Below are 20000 nucleotides of genomic sequence, written 5' to 3' on the forward strand. Positions count from 1 at the left end.
AGGTTTAACAGACGCAGGCGAATCATTGTCATTAATAAAGTAGGATCGCGTGGGTGTTTGAATCGAGATTGCGACCTTTCTACGATAAATTGTGCAGCTCTAACATATACATACAAAGTAAATCAAAGGGGTTTCGGACAAGCCAGGTTGATGATGTATGTCATACCTAGAAGCAGGGCACAAGCTGATGTAACTGAAGTAAGTTGATTCAAAACTTTAACTCCCTCAATGTCAGCAGATGGTTCATGAAGTTCTCCCCTCCTTCCAAATAATGAACATTGCCATGGTGAGCTGCTCCTCAATCATCTGTCTGGTTATCCTAATAGTAAACATAAAAAAAACAAATTCGGTCACCTTTTGCTAGCATAACTACAAAATACACAAATTTAGACTTATTTTTCTGAAAATAAACCAAAATACGTTCTTACGTTCAACTCAGAAAGTACTCCTTGATGAGGTCTTCAGGACTTTCTCTCAGGTGAATGTTTTCAGCCTGTGATAAAGCAATTGTGATTAATTTTCTTAATTAAAAAAAAAGCACAATAATCTGTAATAGGAAATCAAATTTTTGCAGATATGCAATAGCAAAGGACAAGAAAAAGAAAATAATTCATATTAATGACTGGCCAAATTTGCAATTAATATATTTATGGACAATACCAGCAACACTTGTGGCATTGAGGGATCAAATAAATAAATAAATAAATAAAAAGGAGCTAAAAAAAAAAAAAATCAATTCTTTATTTTTCCAATGCGTTTCAGCACACAGGCCTTCGTCAGTGCTAAAATACTACAGATTTGTAATTAAGAAATGCATCTGAATCAGTCATTGGTTTCATTTAAAATTATGAATTTATAATATATAATTATAAGTCTGAAAATAAGACATGCATCAATTAATAAATTAGCTTTACACCCTAATATATTTAATCATTCTTGATTAAAGGGATATTTCACGAAAAATGAAAGCTAGCTGTTAATTTACTTACCATCAGGCCATCCAAGTTGACTTTTTTTCTTCAGTAGAACAGTAAAGATTTTTAGCTGGAACTGTGATTAATTTAATGTCAATGGCTACTGTCAAAAAAAAAAAAAAAAAAAAAATTAAAACAAAACAACAAGAAAAAAAGTCGCATGCATTTGAGATGGCATAAGAGGGAGTTGATGAATGTTTTGGAATGGATAATTCTTAGTCTAAAGTTTGTTAATGAGGATGACATTCAAGTCAATAGACCACATTAGATGGATTTTATTCAAACATGTCCAACATTGGTAATTCATATTATCTATTAACAATTATAGCCGTTTTTATAGAAATTACTTACCATGTAAAGTTATTGCAAAGTGTCCTTAGTCGTCAAACATTGAGGAGCTTTAGATCCTAAAAGGGGGAGGGGAATCAGTCTTTATAAATGGAAAAAAAAACTTGTTTGCTGCAGTGCAAGTAATTAATTAGTAGTGTAAATACTCAGCCATTTCATTCTACAAAAAAAAACACCTCGCGCTAGTCAAATGAAGTAACGTTAAGCCTTAAATATGTCTTTACTCACACACTTTCTTCGTCATTTTGGTCGAACAAATCAGAGCTAACGTGAAAAAGACAAATAAAAGAACTGACAAACATTACTTTAAAAACCTAAACTCAATAATTGTAATGCGAGGATCCCCCTCAGCCTCGACTCGAGCGTCTCTCCCGCTCCCCACGCACTTCCTGCCCGCATCATTTCAAATAGCACGCGCTGCTTACACGGTAAAGGAGACGTTTCTTTTAAAAAATTATTTAGAGACATATTTACATGGTCCAAACACTACAACAATACATTTCTATAGAATAAAACGAGTAATGCAACATCTTGTATATAATAGAAATATTCAATTAGCGCTAACCTTTATAACGTTACTGCAGGCCGCGAAAATTCAAAAAATTCGGTTAGTTACGATTTCGTTAGTATTCATGTTCACAAACAACGCTAATTAACTCTAAACCGCTAAAACACATGTTCAACCTTTGCATTTTCGAGTATATTAATTAAAACATTTCCAACCTACCTTATTTCATCCGAGTCCAGGGGAAAGAAAATGGCGGCCGAGAAGAAAACTCCAGAAAGTCACTTGAGTCATGACGTCAGAAAAAAAAACCGTCTGTCACGGGGTCCTTAAAGAGAAATTATCCTTTGGCCGAAAGTGAGATATTTGAGCAGTTGAGTGTAGCCTACTATAATATTGAGAGCAATTCGCAGAAAGACGAAGTAATCAGACTCAAATAGTTATAGCAATCCAACTTACACCCTTATTCACTAACAGTGTAGAGGGGCTTGGGGACAAAAAGGTTGAGAACCAGGTTATGTTTAGAAAATACACTGTAATTTAATGTTGTTTTTAATCCTTTCCCCAACTAAACTAAGAGAATAAGAGAGTTAGAGAACCTTTAAAGAACTATACAGAGGCTTAACAGGTTCTTTGTATGGCAGTGGTGCTATATAGCACCTTAACCACAGCAAGGAACCGCTGAAGAACCACTGAAGAACCGCTGAAGAACCATACAGGTGCTTTACTGGTTCTTTATAAGGTAGCGGTGCTATATAGCACCTTAACCACCCCAAAGAACCGCTGAAGAACCATTTTTTTTTAGAGTGTATTTGCGTTTCTTTTTCCCCTTTTATTTTAATTATTTTTATTGTACTATATTTTATTGTATAAAGGGTCCTGGTTATTCAGTTGTTTCAACAAATATCACAAGAAATTAACAGATTCTGAAGGTCACTTTGAAAACACGGTTATAGTAAAAAAGAGAGAGCATGTTTTAACAAATATTTAGGAAGAGAAGGGACCGTTTACATTTCTGTTTTGTGTTATAGATCAGGCGAAAGCACATTGTTTGCCAAACTATGCAATAATATGATAGTGTTACCTTGAAAATGTGACATTAATCTTTGATGTTAAAAATATGGTTTCTTGTTGATCCCTGTTAGTTGTGGGCACACTAAAAAGTCAAACATGAGTCATAACCACTGGAAAATTGAGTTTAGAAGGATTCATGAAACTGCTTTTATTTGTTAAGTACTACAGTATGTTGCTTTCATGCTTTTTTTTTTTTTTTGGTCAGATTGGATGCTACTTTTGACTTATGGACCAATTTTGTTTGAAAATGTAACATGTTTTGTCCATTTATTTAATAGAATTAAGAAAATGTAAGGTGATTATATAAAGCAAGTAACAATAAGTTATTGGAAAGGAGTAAAGTTTATGTGTTATACAAGCTTAAAATCACAGTTCATCAGTTTTCATAAGATGTATTTAATTCATTCGTTAACTGAACATGAAAGGGTGAAGCTTAAATAAATGTTAACTTTTGCATTGGATTTATGTGATTAAATTGGATGGAAAATTGACATCTAATTGAATTACATAAGTTTTAACTTTTGGGGTTAAATTTTTTTTTGAGTGTACAGTTTTTTTTTTCAGGATTATAAAATTGATCGTAGTAATACATTACAGTATTTTTTGTAATTGCACTGAATTACAGTATTTACCTGGTAATAAAATCCTGTAAGTGCTCTAAAAGGCAAGATGTTGCTGTAATCATTATACTTTAAAAATACTGTAAATAATTATTTTAACAGTAAACTGTACTCTATTATTTACCATTATATTGATGTAAATGCATTAAAATAAACTTTAAAAAAAAAAGCTGTTGTAAGAAAAATATGTATTGAAATTAACAGCAAATTACTGCAAGACTTTCATTGGTAACATCAAAAAAAATGGCATTATGGTACCAAATTATAGCATTATGGGTTTTTTTTTTTGTTTTTTTGTTTTTTTTTTTGTTACACATGCTGTCAAACACTAATGACAGCATTCTATCTAAAACATATATACTGTTTTAATCTTTAATCCATCTTGCCGGGTGTTAAAAAGTAACACTGAAGCAGTGTTAAAGTTAATGAGATAATTGATTGACGTTTGAGTGATGATTGACAATTAGTGGTGACACCTGATGTTAATAAGCAGAATCATTGAAGAAACAACAAGAGAAAAACCCTGCGTTCCATTCGGAAGGGCTGATCCCTATGCCCTAATCCCTTCAAAGGGTTTACCCTCCAGAGTGAAAGCTTTGAAGGCATGAAGGGTGGAGGGGTCAGAAAACTTTTTTTTTTTTTGGAATGCACTTCAGCGTCATCTTAACGAGACAATCAAAGAGTAGTAGATTGTGCAAGCCCTTTGTTTAACGTTAGTTTATTTATTTATTTATTTTAGGTTTATCGCACCATTTAGCTATATTGTGTAATGTATTTTAAACATTTGAATGGACTGATAAAGAGAGCTGTAAAGTATTTTTTGTTGAAGTACAATCGTTTTGACCATAATAATGTACCAAATATAATTGTATAAATATTACAGCAGTATAGAAAAATACTATACATACATTTATAGGTAAAATCGAACTCCTAACTTCCTGTACCCATTCTGTGACATCAAAGTGCTTCCTTGTGCAAAGGATCATGGGGGCCCGAAGTGTCCATCAGTTGTACCCTTCGAAATTTTTCATTCCGAAGGGCCCTTTGAAGTGGCCAGTTTTGAGCACTTCGGTTTGGAATGACCCTTCAATATGGCGGCCATGATTATTTTCACTCCGAAGTGCCCTTCGGAGGGCGATATATCCCATTTGGAACGCACCAAAAGAGAGAGACAAAACAACCACAACTGACTTCCAGCCATTAAACATTATTTCACTTATTATTAACCAGTTTTAATTAAAGTTTAGTTTGAAGTCACCATGATGGTGAAAAGCATTTCCTTTAGTTGGGCTCTTGACTCATTTTATTCACTTTAATTTATTGTTGGTTGCACCAGCTTTGTGTTTGTAGATCACATTTGTTATGGCCAGAGAAATTATGATTTGGGCTGTGTTTCCCAAAAGTGATATAAACCAAAGGTTATCAATTCAGGTTTATGATTGTTTGGGAAGCACAGTCATAATGGTTTTGTTTTGATAGTAACATTCTCATAATGGAATGGCCAGATTCATTGGTGACATCCGGTATTGACAGGTCATATAGATGTTATATTATTTCCTATTATTATTATCTATAAATCTATAAATTCCTAGTAAATCTGTTACCACTTGAAATCCAGAAGAGCTGGATTGAAAAAAGAAAAAAAAAAAACCCACACCCGCTTCTCAATTCTTATTTGTGCATCCTCATTTCCTTTCCTTGCTTCTTTTCCTCGCATCTTAGCTCCACCCCTTCAGGATGCAAGAGAAGGACACAAGGAAAAGAAGCGAGGATGGAGGAATTGAATCAAGTGAAATGATATATCCACGCTCACTTTAGCGTCACTTCAAAGCGTCATCAGCTGCACTCAAGGTATCTACCCATATGTTTTTAAAGTTTGGATATTTAAAAAATATATAATAAGTATTAATAAAGCATGATGCCCCGTTGAAATATGTGAGATGCAAAGTTTATTTAAACGACATATATTAAAGCATACATTTAAATTCTTGTGACAGATATGAAGGGGGAGGAGAATTTATGCGTGCGTCAGGTTTCTCGAGGAGAAAGACTTCCGCAAAGGATGCACCCGTGTAACATCGCTCATGACTCCTCAGGAAGCCTCCTCACTCCTCACGGTGCAATTAGAGAATTGAGATGTCCTTCAAGATGGCTGAACTTGATCAGTTTCCAGGTCACAGGATGGAGGACTGAGGAGCAAGGAGACGAGGAGGGATATTGAGAAGCACCCACAGACATCAAGAATCAGCATATGACCCTCAACAATAGAGTACCTCAGGGATGACGTGTTTTTGTAGGCCAACCCGGAAGTTAGCGGCGCACAGGTTTCCTCAATCGAAAGCCTATACATTTTTCCCATAGACTTTTAGAAAATCGCAGAAAATAAGCTCTGTGTTTAACAAAGGGTTATGACACTTACACGTTTTGTCTATCAAGATAATCTTTAAAAGTGAAACAACATTTATAGATTTTGAAGCCTAAATAAAGTTGTCAGATATAAAAGGCTAACAGTAGGCAATAAACGGACTACAGCACACCATGGTCACGGATCAACATCACCACCACCAAGCTTCTTCAAACTGTATATAAAAAAAAAAAAAACTTTATTTAAAAACATGCTCACTGATTATGATCTGTGCTGTGTATGAATACTTATACACTTATTCATGAGAAATGCTGTCCAAATGTCCTGTTTGTCATGATGACGTCTAAAGTCCCCGCCAAAGGAAGTAGTCCCTTTTAGCAATTTGTTAGCGACCGCTGATTTTAAGACACATTAAAAGTTTAAAAAAAATCACAAGTGGGTAATAACTGGTGTGTTTTATGTCATAGATCAAAACGTGAAAATACTAAGAGGCTTTGTTAACCACAGACCTTATTTCAGGCGATTTAGCAAAAACCCATTCAAAAAACCCATTGACTTTACGGCGTTGGAACCGGAAGTCCAAAAATGCTAACTCGCTTCCGGGTTTTGCCTAAAAAACTGCATCCATGGCTCCCATCATGCATTGCTGCATGAATAAATTATGCAGCTGAATTGTCCTGTAATTTTTGTAATTTGTTCATGTTTGCTTTATTTTTCTGTTGTTTTGTTGTGACAGTAGCTTGTTTTGTGAAGTATTTTGTATTTATTTATCGTCACCGTTCTTGAGAATCATATGCTGATTCTTGATGTCTGTGTGTGTTTGAACACTGAAGCTTCACTTCATAATGTATTATTCTTAAAAAAAAGTTATCCTGCTGTTGGATCTCAAACTGTAAAGTCACAGGGCTACACTCATTAATACTCAAGCTACACATCAAGCACACAGTCAGAGATTTAGACTGTAAAAGACATCAGGCCATCGCATGATGATAATATCATCATATTATGTTGTGACTGGATTACATTTTCTCTGACCATTACAAATGTGCTTTGCAATCACAAAATTGGAGCAATCACAGAAAAAATGATTATAAAAGGTAAAGAGTCAAGAGCCCAACTAAAGCAAACGCTGATCTCTTTCATGGTGACTTGAAATAAAACATTCCATAAAACATTAATTAACACCTTTTTTCTCTCTTTCCTTCAATGATTCTGCTTATTAACATCAGGTGTCACCACTAATTGCCAATCATCACTCAATCATCAATCAATTATCTCATTAACTTTAACACTGCTTCAGTGTTACTTCCAGTTTTACCTGGTAAGATGGACTCATATGTACACTTTGGGTGTTAATTTAACACTGGGGATTTTGCTGTGCTCTAAACAATACTCCCTGGCAGTGGCAAGCAAAGTCAAAGCACCCCTAACGTTACATCATTCGCTCAAACTGTTTTGCGTTCAATTTAGTTGCAGGCCTTTGTTAAAAATTGGGTTTACATGCTGTCAATAAGAAATCCAAACTGGTGAAATAAATGAGAAAATCGCAGCATCCAACGATATTAATACGATATATTCTAATGTTGTTCATCAAGAAACCTAACTGCACATGTTAGCCTATAAGTAGTTTTGTCTCATCAGCAGTCAATATGTAATGTCTTCCAAACTGCAAATGCTCTAAAAATACTATCTTGAGAGCAAAAACGTATGTATGTAGGTAAAAACATATGAGCTACAGCGAAAACACCTCCTAACTGTAAATTAATTTACAGTTGACCTGGAAAAATAATGTTAACAACTGTAATACTCTTTTTGACCCATAATGCATTGCAAAATACAGTAATAACTTGTAAAATGGTAAAACAGCAAGTTTCTGTACAATTTTGCTGTAAAAACTAAAGCAATTTGTTACAGTGTGGCCATTTACAGACTCAGACATGATCTGGGCTATTTACCTTTATCACTGTCCCAGTAGCTCACAAAAATAAATACAAAAATACAGTACAAGGACTGGAGAAATGTAATGTATTTTTCTACTCATATTTCTGTTATTTTCCCAAACTGCTTGGACAGTGATAAAGATCGACCAGTCAGTCGATCGCGATCGACAGGTTGGTGACCACTGAAGTCATATTGAAATGCACACAAAGGAATCGATAAGAGGAATTATTTTTATTTTATAAGTATCCGATTACTAAATATTGAGGAAATGAGATCCAGGCAGCCGATGAACAGGAACGTGCTGGAAACCAGTTTTTAAACTGAGTCAGGCCCGTTTAAATTGAACCTTAATGTTATAATAAATGAAATGAAATGATGATGCTGATGAAAAATTATTTATTTGTTTATTGAATTTAAATGTGAAATAACACAAGAACTTCAATTGATTATGGAAAAATTTCATAAAACCAAAAGAATAACAATCAAAAATCTAACATGTATGATGATAAAATTCTGGATAGTAATCTGAAAGAAAAATATCAGAAGTGGCGCCACGAGAGACAGCAAGATGCAAGTCAGGATAAAAGAAAGGGTAGCTAACAATTAAAGGAACAAGTCAGTTATATACCTTAAGCAATAGGAATAACATACATCACACCCTTCCAGGTCTGTTTGGATAGATATGAGAGGCCGGCTTGAACCCTTCCATTGTTTTGGAGAATCTAAAGCATTTATGACATTTTATGGTTTATAATAGCAGCCAAAGAGTGGGTTTAACACCTTTGTCGAAACAACAGTTAACAAAATTTCAATTCATTTGAATACAAAATATTATTGCAGAAAAAGATACATCATGTGCACAGGAACGAAGCGAAGAAAATATCTCCGCTTCAGCAGAATATGGCAAGCGTCCAACATTAACCACAAGTGTCACCATAACCCATTACCTAGATACACTTAAAGTTCACTTGAAAAATGATAACATACAAAGTTCTGCAGGTGAAAGAAAATACCCTAGTGAAAAAAAGTATACTTTATTGTATTTTATATATATATATTTCCTTTTTCTATAGTACATTGCAAATATACTAACAAAAAATGTACTATCTTTAAATATATAAAAAGTATATTAGTATCATATTTTCACAATACAACTTTTAACACACTTTAACATAATTGTACTTATGTATATTTTCTAAAAAATATATTTTAGAAAAATATACTTGAAGTGTAAGTTCAGTTTATTTTTAAAAGTGTATTTATTTGCACTTTATAAAAATATATTTGAGGTATATTTTAACTGTTTGATGAAAATGATCATTGTAACAAAGCATTGAAAGTATATTTAAAAAAAATACATTATTTAATATCCTGAAGTTGTGGTGTATCTAAAGTTAAATTTGAGTATATTTTTTGTTTACTTCTTCATCCTTGGAATTCATTATATTACTTGTGCTTATTTATTTCAGTATGAATGCATGAAATATAATGTATTAATATATGCAGTGTAGTCTATACAATGTCCAAATATGTGTAAATGTTTATTAAGTTTATACTGGCAGAATCATTTTACAATCGTACACACAAATCTATAATAAACAACACACCAGCAGCACAAGTTATGTTACATGCGAAAAAAAATATGTTGAGTGGTTAAAAGGCATATTGCAGGTTAGAGCTTTAGTCATTCAATGTATAGAAAAATAATGTATGAAATAGATTTTCTTGAAAAAACACGTATAAATACGCTACGTAGGCCCCTGGAGTCGTTTTTTGAGAGAGAATTTTACTCACTGCCTTCAGCCAATCAGAGCTGCTGACGTCACGGTCGTCGTCTGAATCCCCTCTCTCAGTCACTCAGGTGAAGTATAATGTCGCAATGTATAATTTATTCAATAAAACACTGAAAGTGCAATACATCGCTCAATCTTGGGGATTCTGACCAGTTCAATCAAGTGGCATCGCAGACTGACCGTGATGGCGACGACAACCGGCTAATGTAATGGCCTACGTGATCCTGAAAGAACCGGAGAAAAGTGCTGCTATTGGGAGGTGAGTTGTAGTCTACCAGTTAACAAACTTTATTTTATTTCCTTTAACAAACGGAGAGCGATATTTCAGCTTGATATCTCCTTTTTGAGTTTGTGTGGTGGTTTATGGCACATGTTTGTATGTAGCACCAAAACATTAATATGATTGGTCAAATCGGCCCGTATTCTGTACGATATTAATTCATAAAGTGTTTTATGCTTGACTATGAACCGAAAACAACATCGACATGCCATTCTGATACAGTTCCCTGCTGCTCATCCTCATTTACTGTTCAAAAATAGCATTGGTTCAATGTAGGATTTAGACAGACTATTGTAAACGTGAATAAAGAGTTGAACATGCTGTCTTATGTCTTTGGTATATTCTGTCAACAGATGCTGTTCTTCACGAGTCTCTGCGGTCATCACTGTGCCATCAGACACAATGAGAAGATCATCAGAAAATGGAATATAATGTGTCATTTGTATTTGTGTATAGAGGGTCACCATGGGCCAATTTTTCTTTTCTTTGATGAAAAACATGGTAAGTTTTGCTGAATCTATGTTAAGTTTAAATAAAAACCATTGGATTAGTCAATGAAATATGTCTCTTCATTAGTGGTGTTGTTACATTTCATCTATTTTAATGGCCTTGAAAACAGATGCATTCAACTTTGGGAAAATGTGTTAAACTGTATTTAAATAGTAGCACAACTGTATTGTGTGAGATTATAATTCAAAGTACAGTAGTCAACATTTGAAGTGGATCAAAAAAGTTAGGACAACTTTGATTAAAGGTTTAATTTGATTAAATGTTGACCATATTATACAAAGTATACGTAATAACAAAGTTTATTGTTGTACTGAGCATACAGTATATACTATTACCTGTAAAATAATATATTCAGTGTATATTGCTTGTGTTTTCTGAAGACACTCGTAATTATTTTGTAATGTACTTAAATCACAAATAAAGTGTACTTATAACACAAAGTATACTTATAACACTAATTAAGTACACTAATATCACTAATCAAGCATGTAATAAGTCTCTACACAGGCATATACTTAAAGTGTACTAAGTATACTTGAAATTGTTCCAATTTAGCACACAAAAGTACACTAAATATACTTAAAGTTGTGTTTTAATACAACTTAATTACAACTAAAATATACTTAGTACAAAATTAGTTGTTTCAAAATAGCACACTTTAAGTTAACTAATCATTATAATGTAAAAATCATTATAAAATATAATTAGTCTTGCTGCAAGTATACTTATACTTTTTTTCACTATAGGGTACAATGAAGATCAAAATAAATGAGTACAATAAGGTGTAAATATGTAGTTATATGTGATTATATGATAGTATGTGGTTATATGATAGCAATTTAAGTAACTTATGATACTTAAGATAGTAACAGTACATTGAGTAAGAAAATATGAATACTTGAAATCAAGCTTACCGGTACTCCGGTATCGACCCAATTGCGTACCGGTCCAAAAAAATAAAGATTCTTGTACTTAGGAATATCACAGTATAACAACCCTAGTGAAAAAATAGTATACTTAAGCACAATTTATTTGTATGTACTTTAGTATAATTAAATGTATTTGTGGCATACTATAAATTGGTAGGCTATTAAAGTCTGCTAAATTGGAACAACTAATTTTATACTAAATACATTTTAGTTGTCCAAAAGCAGTGCTGAAGTTCAACTAAAGTTGAATTAAATATACTTGTTTGTGCTAAAGTGGAACTATTCCAAGTGTACTTAAAATATTAACTCTTGTATTTAAGTTCCAACAAAATCGCCGACATTGTATCGCCGACAAAATTATTAAAGGTGCCCTAGATTGTTTTTTTACAAGATGTAATATAAGTCCTAGGTGTCCCCTGAATGTGTCTGTGAAGTTTCAGCTCAAAATACCCCATAGATTTTTTTTAAATTAATTTTTTTTAACTGCCTATTTTGGGGCATAATTAACTATGCACTGATTTTTTTCAGCACGGCCCCTTTAAGAAATGCGCTTCCTCTGCCACACGAGCTCTCGACTATATATACATCGCATAAACGCAGTTCACACAGCTAATATAACCCTCAAATGGATCTTTACAAGATGTTCGTCATGCATGCTGCATGCGTGCTTTGAATTATGTGATTAAAGTATTTATTTAGATGGTTAAGTTTGATTCTGAATGAGTTTGAGGCTATGCTGCGTGGCTAAAGCTAACATTACACACTGTTAGAGAGATTTATAAAGAATGAAGTTGTGTTTATGAATTATACAGACTGCACGTGTTTAAAAATGAAAATAGTGACGGCTCGTCTCCATGAATACAGTAATAAATGATGGTAACTTTAACCTCATTTAACAGTACATTAGCAACATGCTAACGAAACATTTAGAAAGACAATTTACAAATATCACTAAAAATATCATGATATCATGGATCATGTCAGTTATTATTGCTCCATCTGACATTTTTCGCTGTTGTTCTTGCTTGCTTACCTTGTCTGTGCACAAATCCAGACGTTAATACTGCCTTTCCTTGTCTAATGCGTCGAATGGGCTGGCATTATGCAAATATTGGGGGCGTACATATTAATGATCCCGACTGTTACGTAACAGTCGGTGTTATGTTGAGATCCGAGTGTTTTCCGGAAGTCTTTTAAATAAATGAGATTTATACAAGGAGGAGGAAACAATGGAGTTTGAAACTCAATGTATGTCTTTTCCATGTACTGAACTCTTGTTATTCAAACATGCCGAGGTAAATTCAAATTCTGATTCTATGGCACCTTTAATAGGCTATAGACACAGTAAATGGTACGTGAAAATAAACGTGAAACGGCCTGTTGCTATACAACACGAACGTGCATTAAACTTTAAGCTATTGAAGAAATAAAACCATTAGACGCAACATTAAATATCAAGAATGTTTTGCTTCCCTTTTACCTGACATTATCTGTCATTAACGCAACATGAAGCAATAGGTTGTTTTCAGTCACGTGGTTCTCGAGACGCGCGAAATTCCGGTGGAGGGCAAGCAGTGAAAATTAGAATGGAAGAGATGGGAAAAAGTCCGTTCTATGCTGATTTAGACAGAAAATCACAATATATGTTTGACGTGATTCTTTTGTTATGAAGAGGAGCGACATTTCCACTGAATTGAAAGACTTGACTGCCATCGAGGAGGTAGATATAGAGGATGTTAAGCTGCCGTAACGCCGTGTTCAGTTCTAGTCTGGGTTTGTTTATATCGCGCTGCCTTTCTGCAAGTGATGTTAAGGGCAGTATTTTAATTTTCTGTCATGATTGTGAAAAATGTCGCCATTGTTGGTCATTTATGCTGAATCGAGAACTGTAATAGGAACTCACGATATCGTGGGAAAAAACTGCTAATACAATTTTTTGCCTTGGTTGAGAAGGTGAGACGACTAGCAAATGTAATAATGTCACAAAATAAACACACTATCTTTCACTCAAAATAAACACATACTGTACTTAGCTGAGTTTTGTATTTGGTTTTTGTGTAATATTTAATTAACATTGTTTGTGAGTATGACTCACTCGCTTTATAACTTGCACACAGCCACTTCAAAACTGTTGATGAGCTTCTATAGGTTTGATTTCGGTTGTCATTTGTTGAAATAAATACAAAAATACAGCGTGTCGGTGTCTGTCCCTGAATGTGACCCTCCGATTCTCCTTCTGGGAAAGTGAATATTTACAAAAACAACATTAAAACTAGTTACATTTACACGCTTCCAACAAAGAAATGCATCGACTTCTGTCAGCTTGTTAAACATTTATTTTATTTGGACATTTTCTACAATACGACGGCTGAAGCAGCAGCGCGTGGCTGTTTTCATGGTAACCAGATCAACATGAACGGAATTCTACAAAAATGAAGTTAAAACACCAAATTATCATTCAATAGGATGAAATATCTTCTCCTCCCTGCAAACGATAGCATGAAGAATGTAAATATTTAACCAATTCAAAAACAAAAGGTAAGTTATCCATATTCATTTCAGTATCAGCAGACGCAAAACGCTATAAAAGGCGACAACTTTTAAAGTTAAACAAACTAAATAAGTTATAAAAAACGGTATAAGATATGTAAACGATAAAAACACCTTCTGGGTTCTCGATTTTAACGATTTGAGCAACCATAAACAACGCAAAACATACGAATATTGAGTTTTTGATAGGATTCCTATATAGAAACAGCACTCCCTGCCCTCCGGACACATTCGCGCTGCTGCTGTGACGTCACGTGAAACCAACCTATTGCATAAACGGCACATTAGTTTCATTCTTGTGCGCGCACTAAAACAATTATGAAAAAATGTGAACGTGCAGAACTGCTTGTGTCTCCGTGTGTGCGGATGAAATATAATCATCTGTAACATTCCTCTGCCGATTGTCTCTGCGCGCTTCAACTCTCAATGCATCACAACTGCTGACAAATTAAATGATTTGGCGGTCTTGCGGATTTATTTGTGACGTATAAATTAAAATGGTTTACTTTTCATGCAGTAAACGTTTCTGGATTAATTTGACATTTTAACTTTCTGCGTTTATTTTTTGTTTGTTTGTTTTTTGTTTTTGTTGTTGCTCAGGATCAGTTTAATAAATGTAATTAATTAATTTAGTAATTCATAATATTTTGTCCATATTTCGAAGTGCAAATAAGGGCTATTAAAGTAGCATTAATGGGAAAAGTGTAGTGCATTAGGAATACACTAATGTAATAAAACTTCTGATCTTGAATTTCTTTCACCATTTCAAACTGACTATATGTTGTTTTCTTTATTTGTCATAATTACAAATATTTACTATAACTACTTTCAATATGTATGGCTATATCAGTTTGCAACCATACAAAATTGTGAAAAGTGCTATTGAATTAAATTAAACAATAGCCTAGGCCTACCTGATATTCAAAGTGTGAGCAAATTATTCAAAAAAGTAAAAGTCATAATTATAAAACTTACTTATGATTGTTTTTTGCAACTCAAAACACATTTCCTGTAAAGTTTTATCTAGGCCAATACTATTTTGTTATACTAAACAAGTAGAACTCAAATACTGTTCATTGAATTCTATTTAATCATAACAGGGCAACATAGTATTCAACAAAAATAAATTACTGTCACGAATACGACCTCTGTGGCTCCCTCCGATTGCCACCTGAGGGCGCCATCACTTGAGTATTAAGCCATTCCCGGACTACATTACCCACACTCCATTTCTAGTCTGATTAACTCACCACCTGTTCCATATCATCCTGGACTATAAAAGACCCACACACCCACAGTCAGTCGTGAAGTCTTGTTTTGCACCGGCTAACATCTCTGAGCGTTTATCCCTGTGTTTAGTTTTCCTGTGTATGACCCTGGACTGTCTTGACTACTCTGATTCTGTTCGCCACCTGCCTTGTGATCTGTTTGCCTGGTCTCTGATTTATCCTGCCTTGTCTGCCGCCAGCCCTGATTGTTTGCCTGTCCCCGAGTTTGTCTTGTCTCTGATATTGCTTCTGCTGTTATCTGACCCCAGCCTGTACAACTACGATCTTCTAATAAAGCTGCACATGGATTTCACTGAGTCTGCTTTGTTACAATTACTAAAGTAAAAATGTAACAGATTAAATCATTTTATTTGTGTCTTTAGCTACAATGACTTTCTAAAGATTCCTTCTGACAAATGTGCCAAAATCTGCAACACACATTCCCAATACACTGTAAAACTCAATAAGTTCAGAATACTCAAAACATTTGAGGAAACTTATTACCTCGAAACATTTAAGTTAACTAACTTATTTTTTTTAAGTTAGTAGAACTTAATTTTTTTGTGACAAGTGGGGCAGGGCCGAGAGCCATGGAAGTGGAGCAATGCTAGTGTGGTGCACAGGTGTATCTCATTAACAGTCACATCACTGGCATTCCTTCGCTCCCACAGTTCTCAGCCTCGTCCCACTCAAGTACATATAGTTAATTTACATAAACATCACATTCAAATCTTGGTTAAATTAGTTAGTTAGCAAAAAACACATGCTATTATAACTATAAAAGAGACTGTCAATTGCATGTATGTAATCAAAAAACATATATATGTTTTAAACATAAAAGTATATGTGGTCTTAAAAGTCTTTCAGCCCATCCTCAACCTAACCACACGGTCTACTCTTCACCAGAATGGTAACCCTACAAAACTAACATAACAGAACCCCCTGTCAATCCCAACATAACACAACATTAAACACTAACTTATGTCTCCCTATGTTAATCTTATGCAAAAACACACAAAATAACACTTTATTTCAACATTTAGACAGTCTGATGCAAAGCATGCTGGGAACTAGAAATCTGCTGCAACTAAAACAGTTTAGTTTACTTGAAATATGTCAGTGCTGTGAACTCAAAAGTAAAAGAAGTTTTAAATACTCATAACAGTTAATTTAACTGAACTAATTTGTTTAATTTAAGTTTGTCCTACTCAAACCAATTAAGTATTTTGAGCATTAGGGTTTACAGTGTAGTGTGCACTCCAGCGAGTTTGGTTGTTTAGCAAAACCGATTGTTGGTGAGTGTGATGGCATTGGCTTTATTTGAAGTGGATCAAAAAAGTTCAAAGTTGTCCTTAGAAGATTTTAGGACCACTTTAATTAATAAAGGTTTTTGATCCACTTCAGATGTTGACTATTTAGAAACATACTGACAAAAGTGTTTTAATTAAACTTTATTTGCAATTCTTCTTTATTGCACAATGTACAATGCATATTTACATTTATTCATTTATTTCTAAATATTAAGCATAAAATGTGTTTAATATCACTATTAGTAAGGATAGTATGATCACTGTATAATTTGAATGCAAGATGTATATACTTGTACTAAAGTATACTTGCAATGGTTCCACTTTAGCACAATCAAATATACTTAAGTATATCTTTAGCAGATTTTAAGTATACCAATTTAGTATACTAAAAGTACAATTGCAGGGTATTTACATTAAGTATGCAAATGTAAATGCAATTGTAGTACACTAAGCATAAAATAAATGTATTTCAAATAGATTTTAGTATATTTATTTTTCACTAGAACCAATTTCACTCTGAATTCTATTACAATGAAAGTATTTATAAATATGGACTTACCTTCAGTAAAGTGCAGCATAAGGAGGAAAACACAGAAACACTCCCTCATGACTGATGCTCTGAACTCACACACTGATGGTCCAAACTTACTCACTCTTCACTTGATCAGTGAATGTGAACTTAATGTGTCTTAAATCTAGGCAGTTTTTTTTTTCTTTTCCTCAGGAACTCAAACATGTTGCACCATTTCCTGTTTTCATCAGCTCTGTATAGAACCCAAATACTATTCACTGAATTGTATTTAATCATAACAGGGCAACATAGTATTCAACAAAAATAAATTACTGAAGTAAAAATGTAACAAATGAAATCATTTTATTTGCAAATTTCTCATGGTTACGTCTGAGCTGGAGTTCTCAGTTGCCTGACCTCATTTAGCTAATTGTGTAATACCTTAAACCATTTCACATGGTAAAACAATTTGCAGATCTCACTTAGACTTTTCAGCAAAACTCTAAACACATTCTCATTCTCAAAACACATTCTGCACTCTAATGCACGTCATCCACACTGCTAAACACAAGTGGCAACAATCAAATACAAATAGAGAAAACATGTCATTGATTGAACACAACCACTAAAAATTGATGTAGCTTTTTTCAAATGATGTGCCACAACCAATATAAGCCAGTTCAGAGAGGTTGTTGAAGGTGGGAAGGAGAAAGTCTGAGAATAGATAGAAAAAACAATGTGAGAGGACGAGGACGAGTGTGTATGTGAGGTGGGCAATGAGGAGGAAGAGGAGGAGGGCAAGAAAGAGGAAGAAAAACAAAAAATTGCATAGAGCAAAGCAGAGTAGTAATTTCTGATCAATTTTGAGCTACTATGAACATGTTTTCGTTCATCAAAAGACAATGATGGAGAAATATTACATTTGTTTGAGATTAAAAATGTTCTTCTCCCTGAGGACTATTATGTTTTGAACAATGTGTTTCTGTCCTTAGGTGTATTGTTTTCTGACTGCTTGATATCATTTTGATCACTTTGTTTATGATTTTAGAGCAGTGCTTGATTTTGAACGCAGGTAAAACAGGCGAAAGTTTCATTTTGCAAGATGAGTCAGAGGTTTTGTAAATAGTGCTTGAAGATGAGGTTTTGTGTTTAATGGTTTCAGAAAATGGAGCAAGGTTTCAGAAATTGTGTTTTAGCAATCGAGAAAAACTGTAAATCTAAGGAGCCCCTAAAGGGATGTGGTGGTGGAAAAAAATTGGGATGGGAGGGAAAGTATTTTTTCAAATCTTTTGCGTTTTCTCACAAAGATGTTATCGTTCCCTTGCAAAATCTGTTGTGTGCTCGGACAAACATCCTGTTGACTTGTTTTTTTCAACTTCTTACACACAAAATCCTTACTTGTCACACAATTTCTGAATCCTGACACTCAAACAGCAGAACCACGCACCAAATCTGTGAAACCATACACTAATTCTCGGCCTTTGACTAATTTTTCAATTTCATAAAACAGTTTTTGCAAAACACAACACACGATTCTCTATGTAACACACAAAAATCTAACAGGAAGTATCTTGATTTCCTTTTTCAAACACAACCATGCCACACTAATTCATCAGTGCCTCACACCAACTCCTCACGTGCAAACACTCATTGCTTTACTTAACACCAACCAATCATGGCTTTAGAATGGGCCTATAAATAGGTCAAAGGTCAAGTTATAGGTTTTGCTCAACTTTTCTGTTGTATACTTGATTCCATATTCATAATTTCTAAACCCTATTGAGGATTTTTTTTCTCCACATGGTGCTGGAAAATTGCATGATAGTCGTCCCTATGTCAAAGTAACACTTCTCCAGGCAATGGAGGAGGCATGTGGAGACACTGACGCTGCCTCCATCCGAGGTTGGATACGCAAGAGAGAACACAGCATGTGACGTGGATGAAGTACTGTGGCCGGAACCAGCCAGGAGGAGAGATGGATCCTAAACCAACAAACACACACACAACCAGGGCCGGCGATTGCTATAGGCGAACTAGGCGGTTGCCTAGGGCGACAAATATGTTGGGGGCGCGGGCGCCCTATAGGGTCGCCGTTACGTTACGTTACGTTAGGCAAGTACGCAGTTGATGAAGAAAATGAAGCGGTCTAATAAACCCCACGGTGCACAGGGACGAAAACGGAGAAAGCAAAAGGAAAACCCAGTATAGAGGTAAATCTTCTCATCTCAGCCATTAGGCCGTGTCCACCAAAGCGTTTTTAGCCAGCTGAAAACGCCTGTCTGTGAGCGCTTGAGAGCGCTTCAGCAATATTAATTTCTCATCCATTTTGTTCCGTTCTCTGTTTGTTAATGTCTTTGTACAGCAAGAATGTTGTGACAGTTGGTCGGTGTTGTATTTGTCCCGCCCCTCCTCCACTCTGATTGGACGGCTGGCTAAAGAGTGACAGTGATGAGCGCAGCGTTTTACTCAAAGTTGAATATTCTTCAACTCGAGGCGACCATTAAAAAACGCTGAGCTCTCAGCGCCTCGTTACGCCCTCGGCGTTTAAAAAAACGCGGCGTTCCCATTGAAAACAATTGAAAAAGTACGCTAGCAGCTGGAAAAAACGCTCTGGTGGACACACGTGTGTTAAATGAAATTAATTTGCTTAGTATTGTGCATCATCACCTTGAACGTTTCATTGCTGTCACTAAGCTATCACTAGCTAGCTAGTTACTTTGCTAGTTTTTGCTATGTATTACTAGCAAACATAACTTCACTGATAACCTACATGATGTAAATGTCAAAAGACCAGTATTTCGGATAACGTATGCATGCTAGTTATGAAAGGGGTTATAGGGGGCTAGGGCAATCTCGCCTAGGGCAACCAAAGGGCTAGAGCCGGCCCTGCACACAACACACACATTTTGGGTTTCCATGTTTTATGGGGACATTCCATAGATGTAATAGTTTTTATACTGTACAAACTGTATATTTTATCCCCCTACACAAACCCTACCACTAGATCAACCCATGACAGAAA

The 20000-nt window shown here is 34.7% G+C and overlaps 1 protein-coding gene and 1 long non-coding RNA gene across 2 annotated transcripts in view; both read right to left on the minus strand.

The window, feature by feature from the left end:
- LOC137012368 (polymeric immunoglobulin receptor-like) overlaps nucleotides 1–17104 on the minus strand; it is a 31425-nt gene extending 14321 nt beyond the window's left edge. Inside the window, exon 1 of the mRNA XM_067375532.1 lies at nucleotides 17027–17104. Coding sequence (XP_067231633.1) covers nucleotides 17027–17075 — 49 coding nt within the window. The 5' untranslated portion in view covers nucleotides 17076–17104. The remainder of the gene's footprint in view (nucleotides 1–17026) is intronic.
- LOC137012363 (uncharacterized) lies at nucleotides 256–2091 on the minus strand. Its single transcript, XR_010893559.1, has 5 exons — nucleotides 2050–2091; nucleotides 1326–1381; nucleotides 990–1077; nucleotides 429–493; nucleotides 256–319 (listed from the first exon to the last, which is right to left on the minus strand). It is a non-coding gene; the product is annotated as an uncharacterized lncRNA (long non-coding RNA).
- Nucleotides 17105–20000: the final 2896 nt, after the last annotated feature.

The sequence above is a fragment of the Chanodichthys erythropterus genome, chromosome 3, assembly GCF_024489055.1.
Source record: "Chanodichthys erythropterus isolate Z2021 chromosome 3, ASM2448905v1, whole genome shotgun sequence".
Lineage (NCBI taxonomy): Eukaryota > Metazoa > Chordata > Actinopteri > Cypriniformes > Xenocyprididae > Chanodichthys > Chanodichthys erythropterus.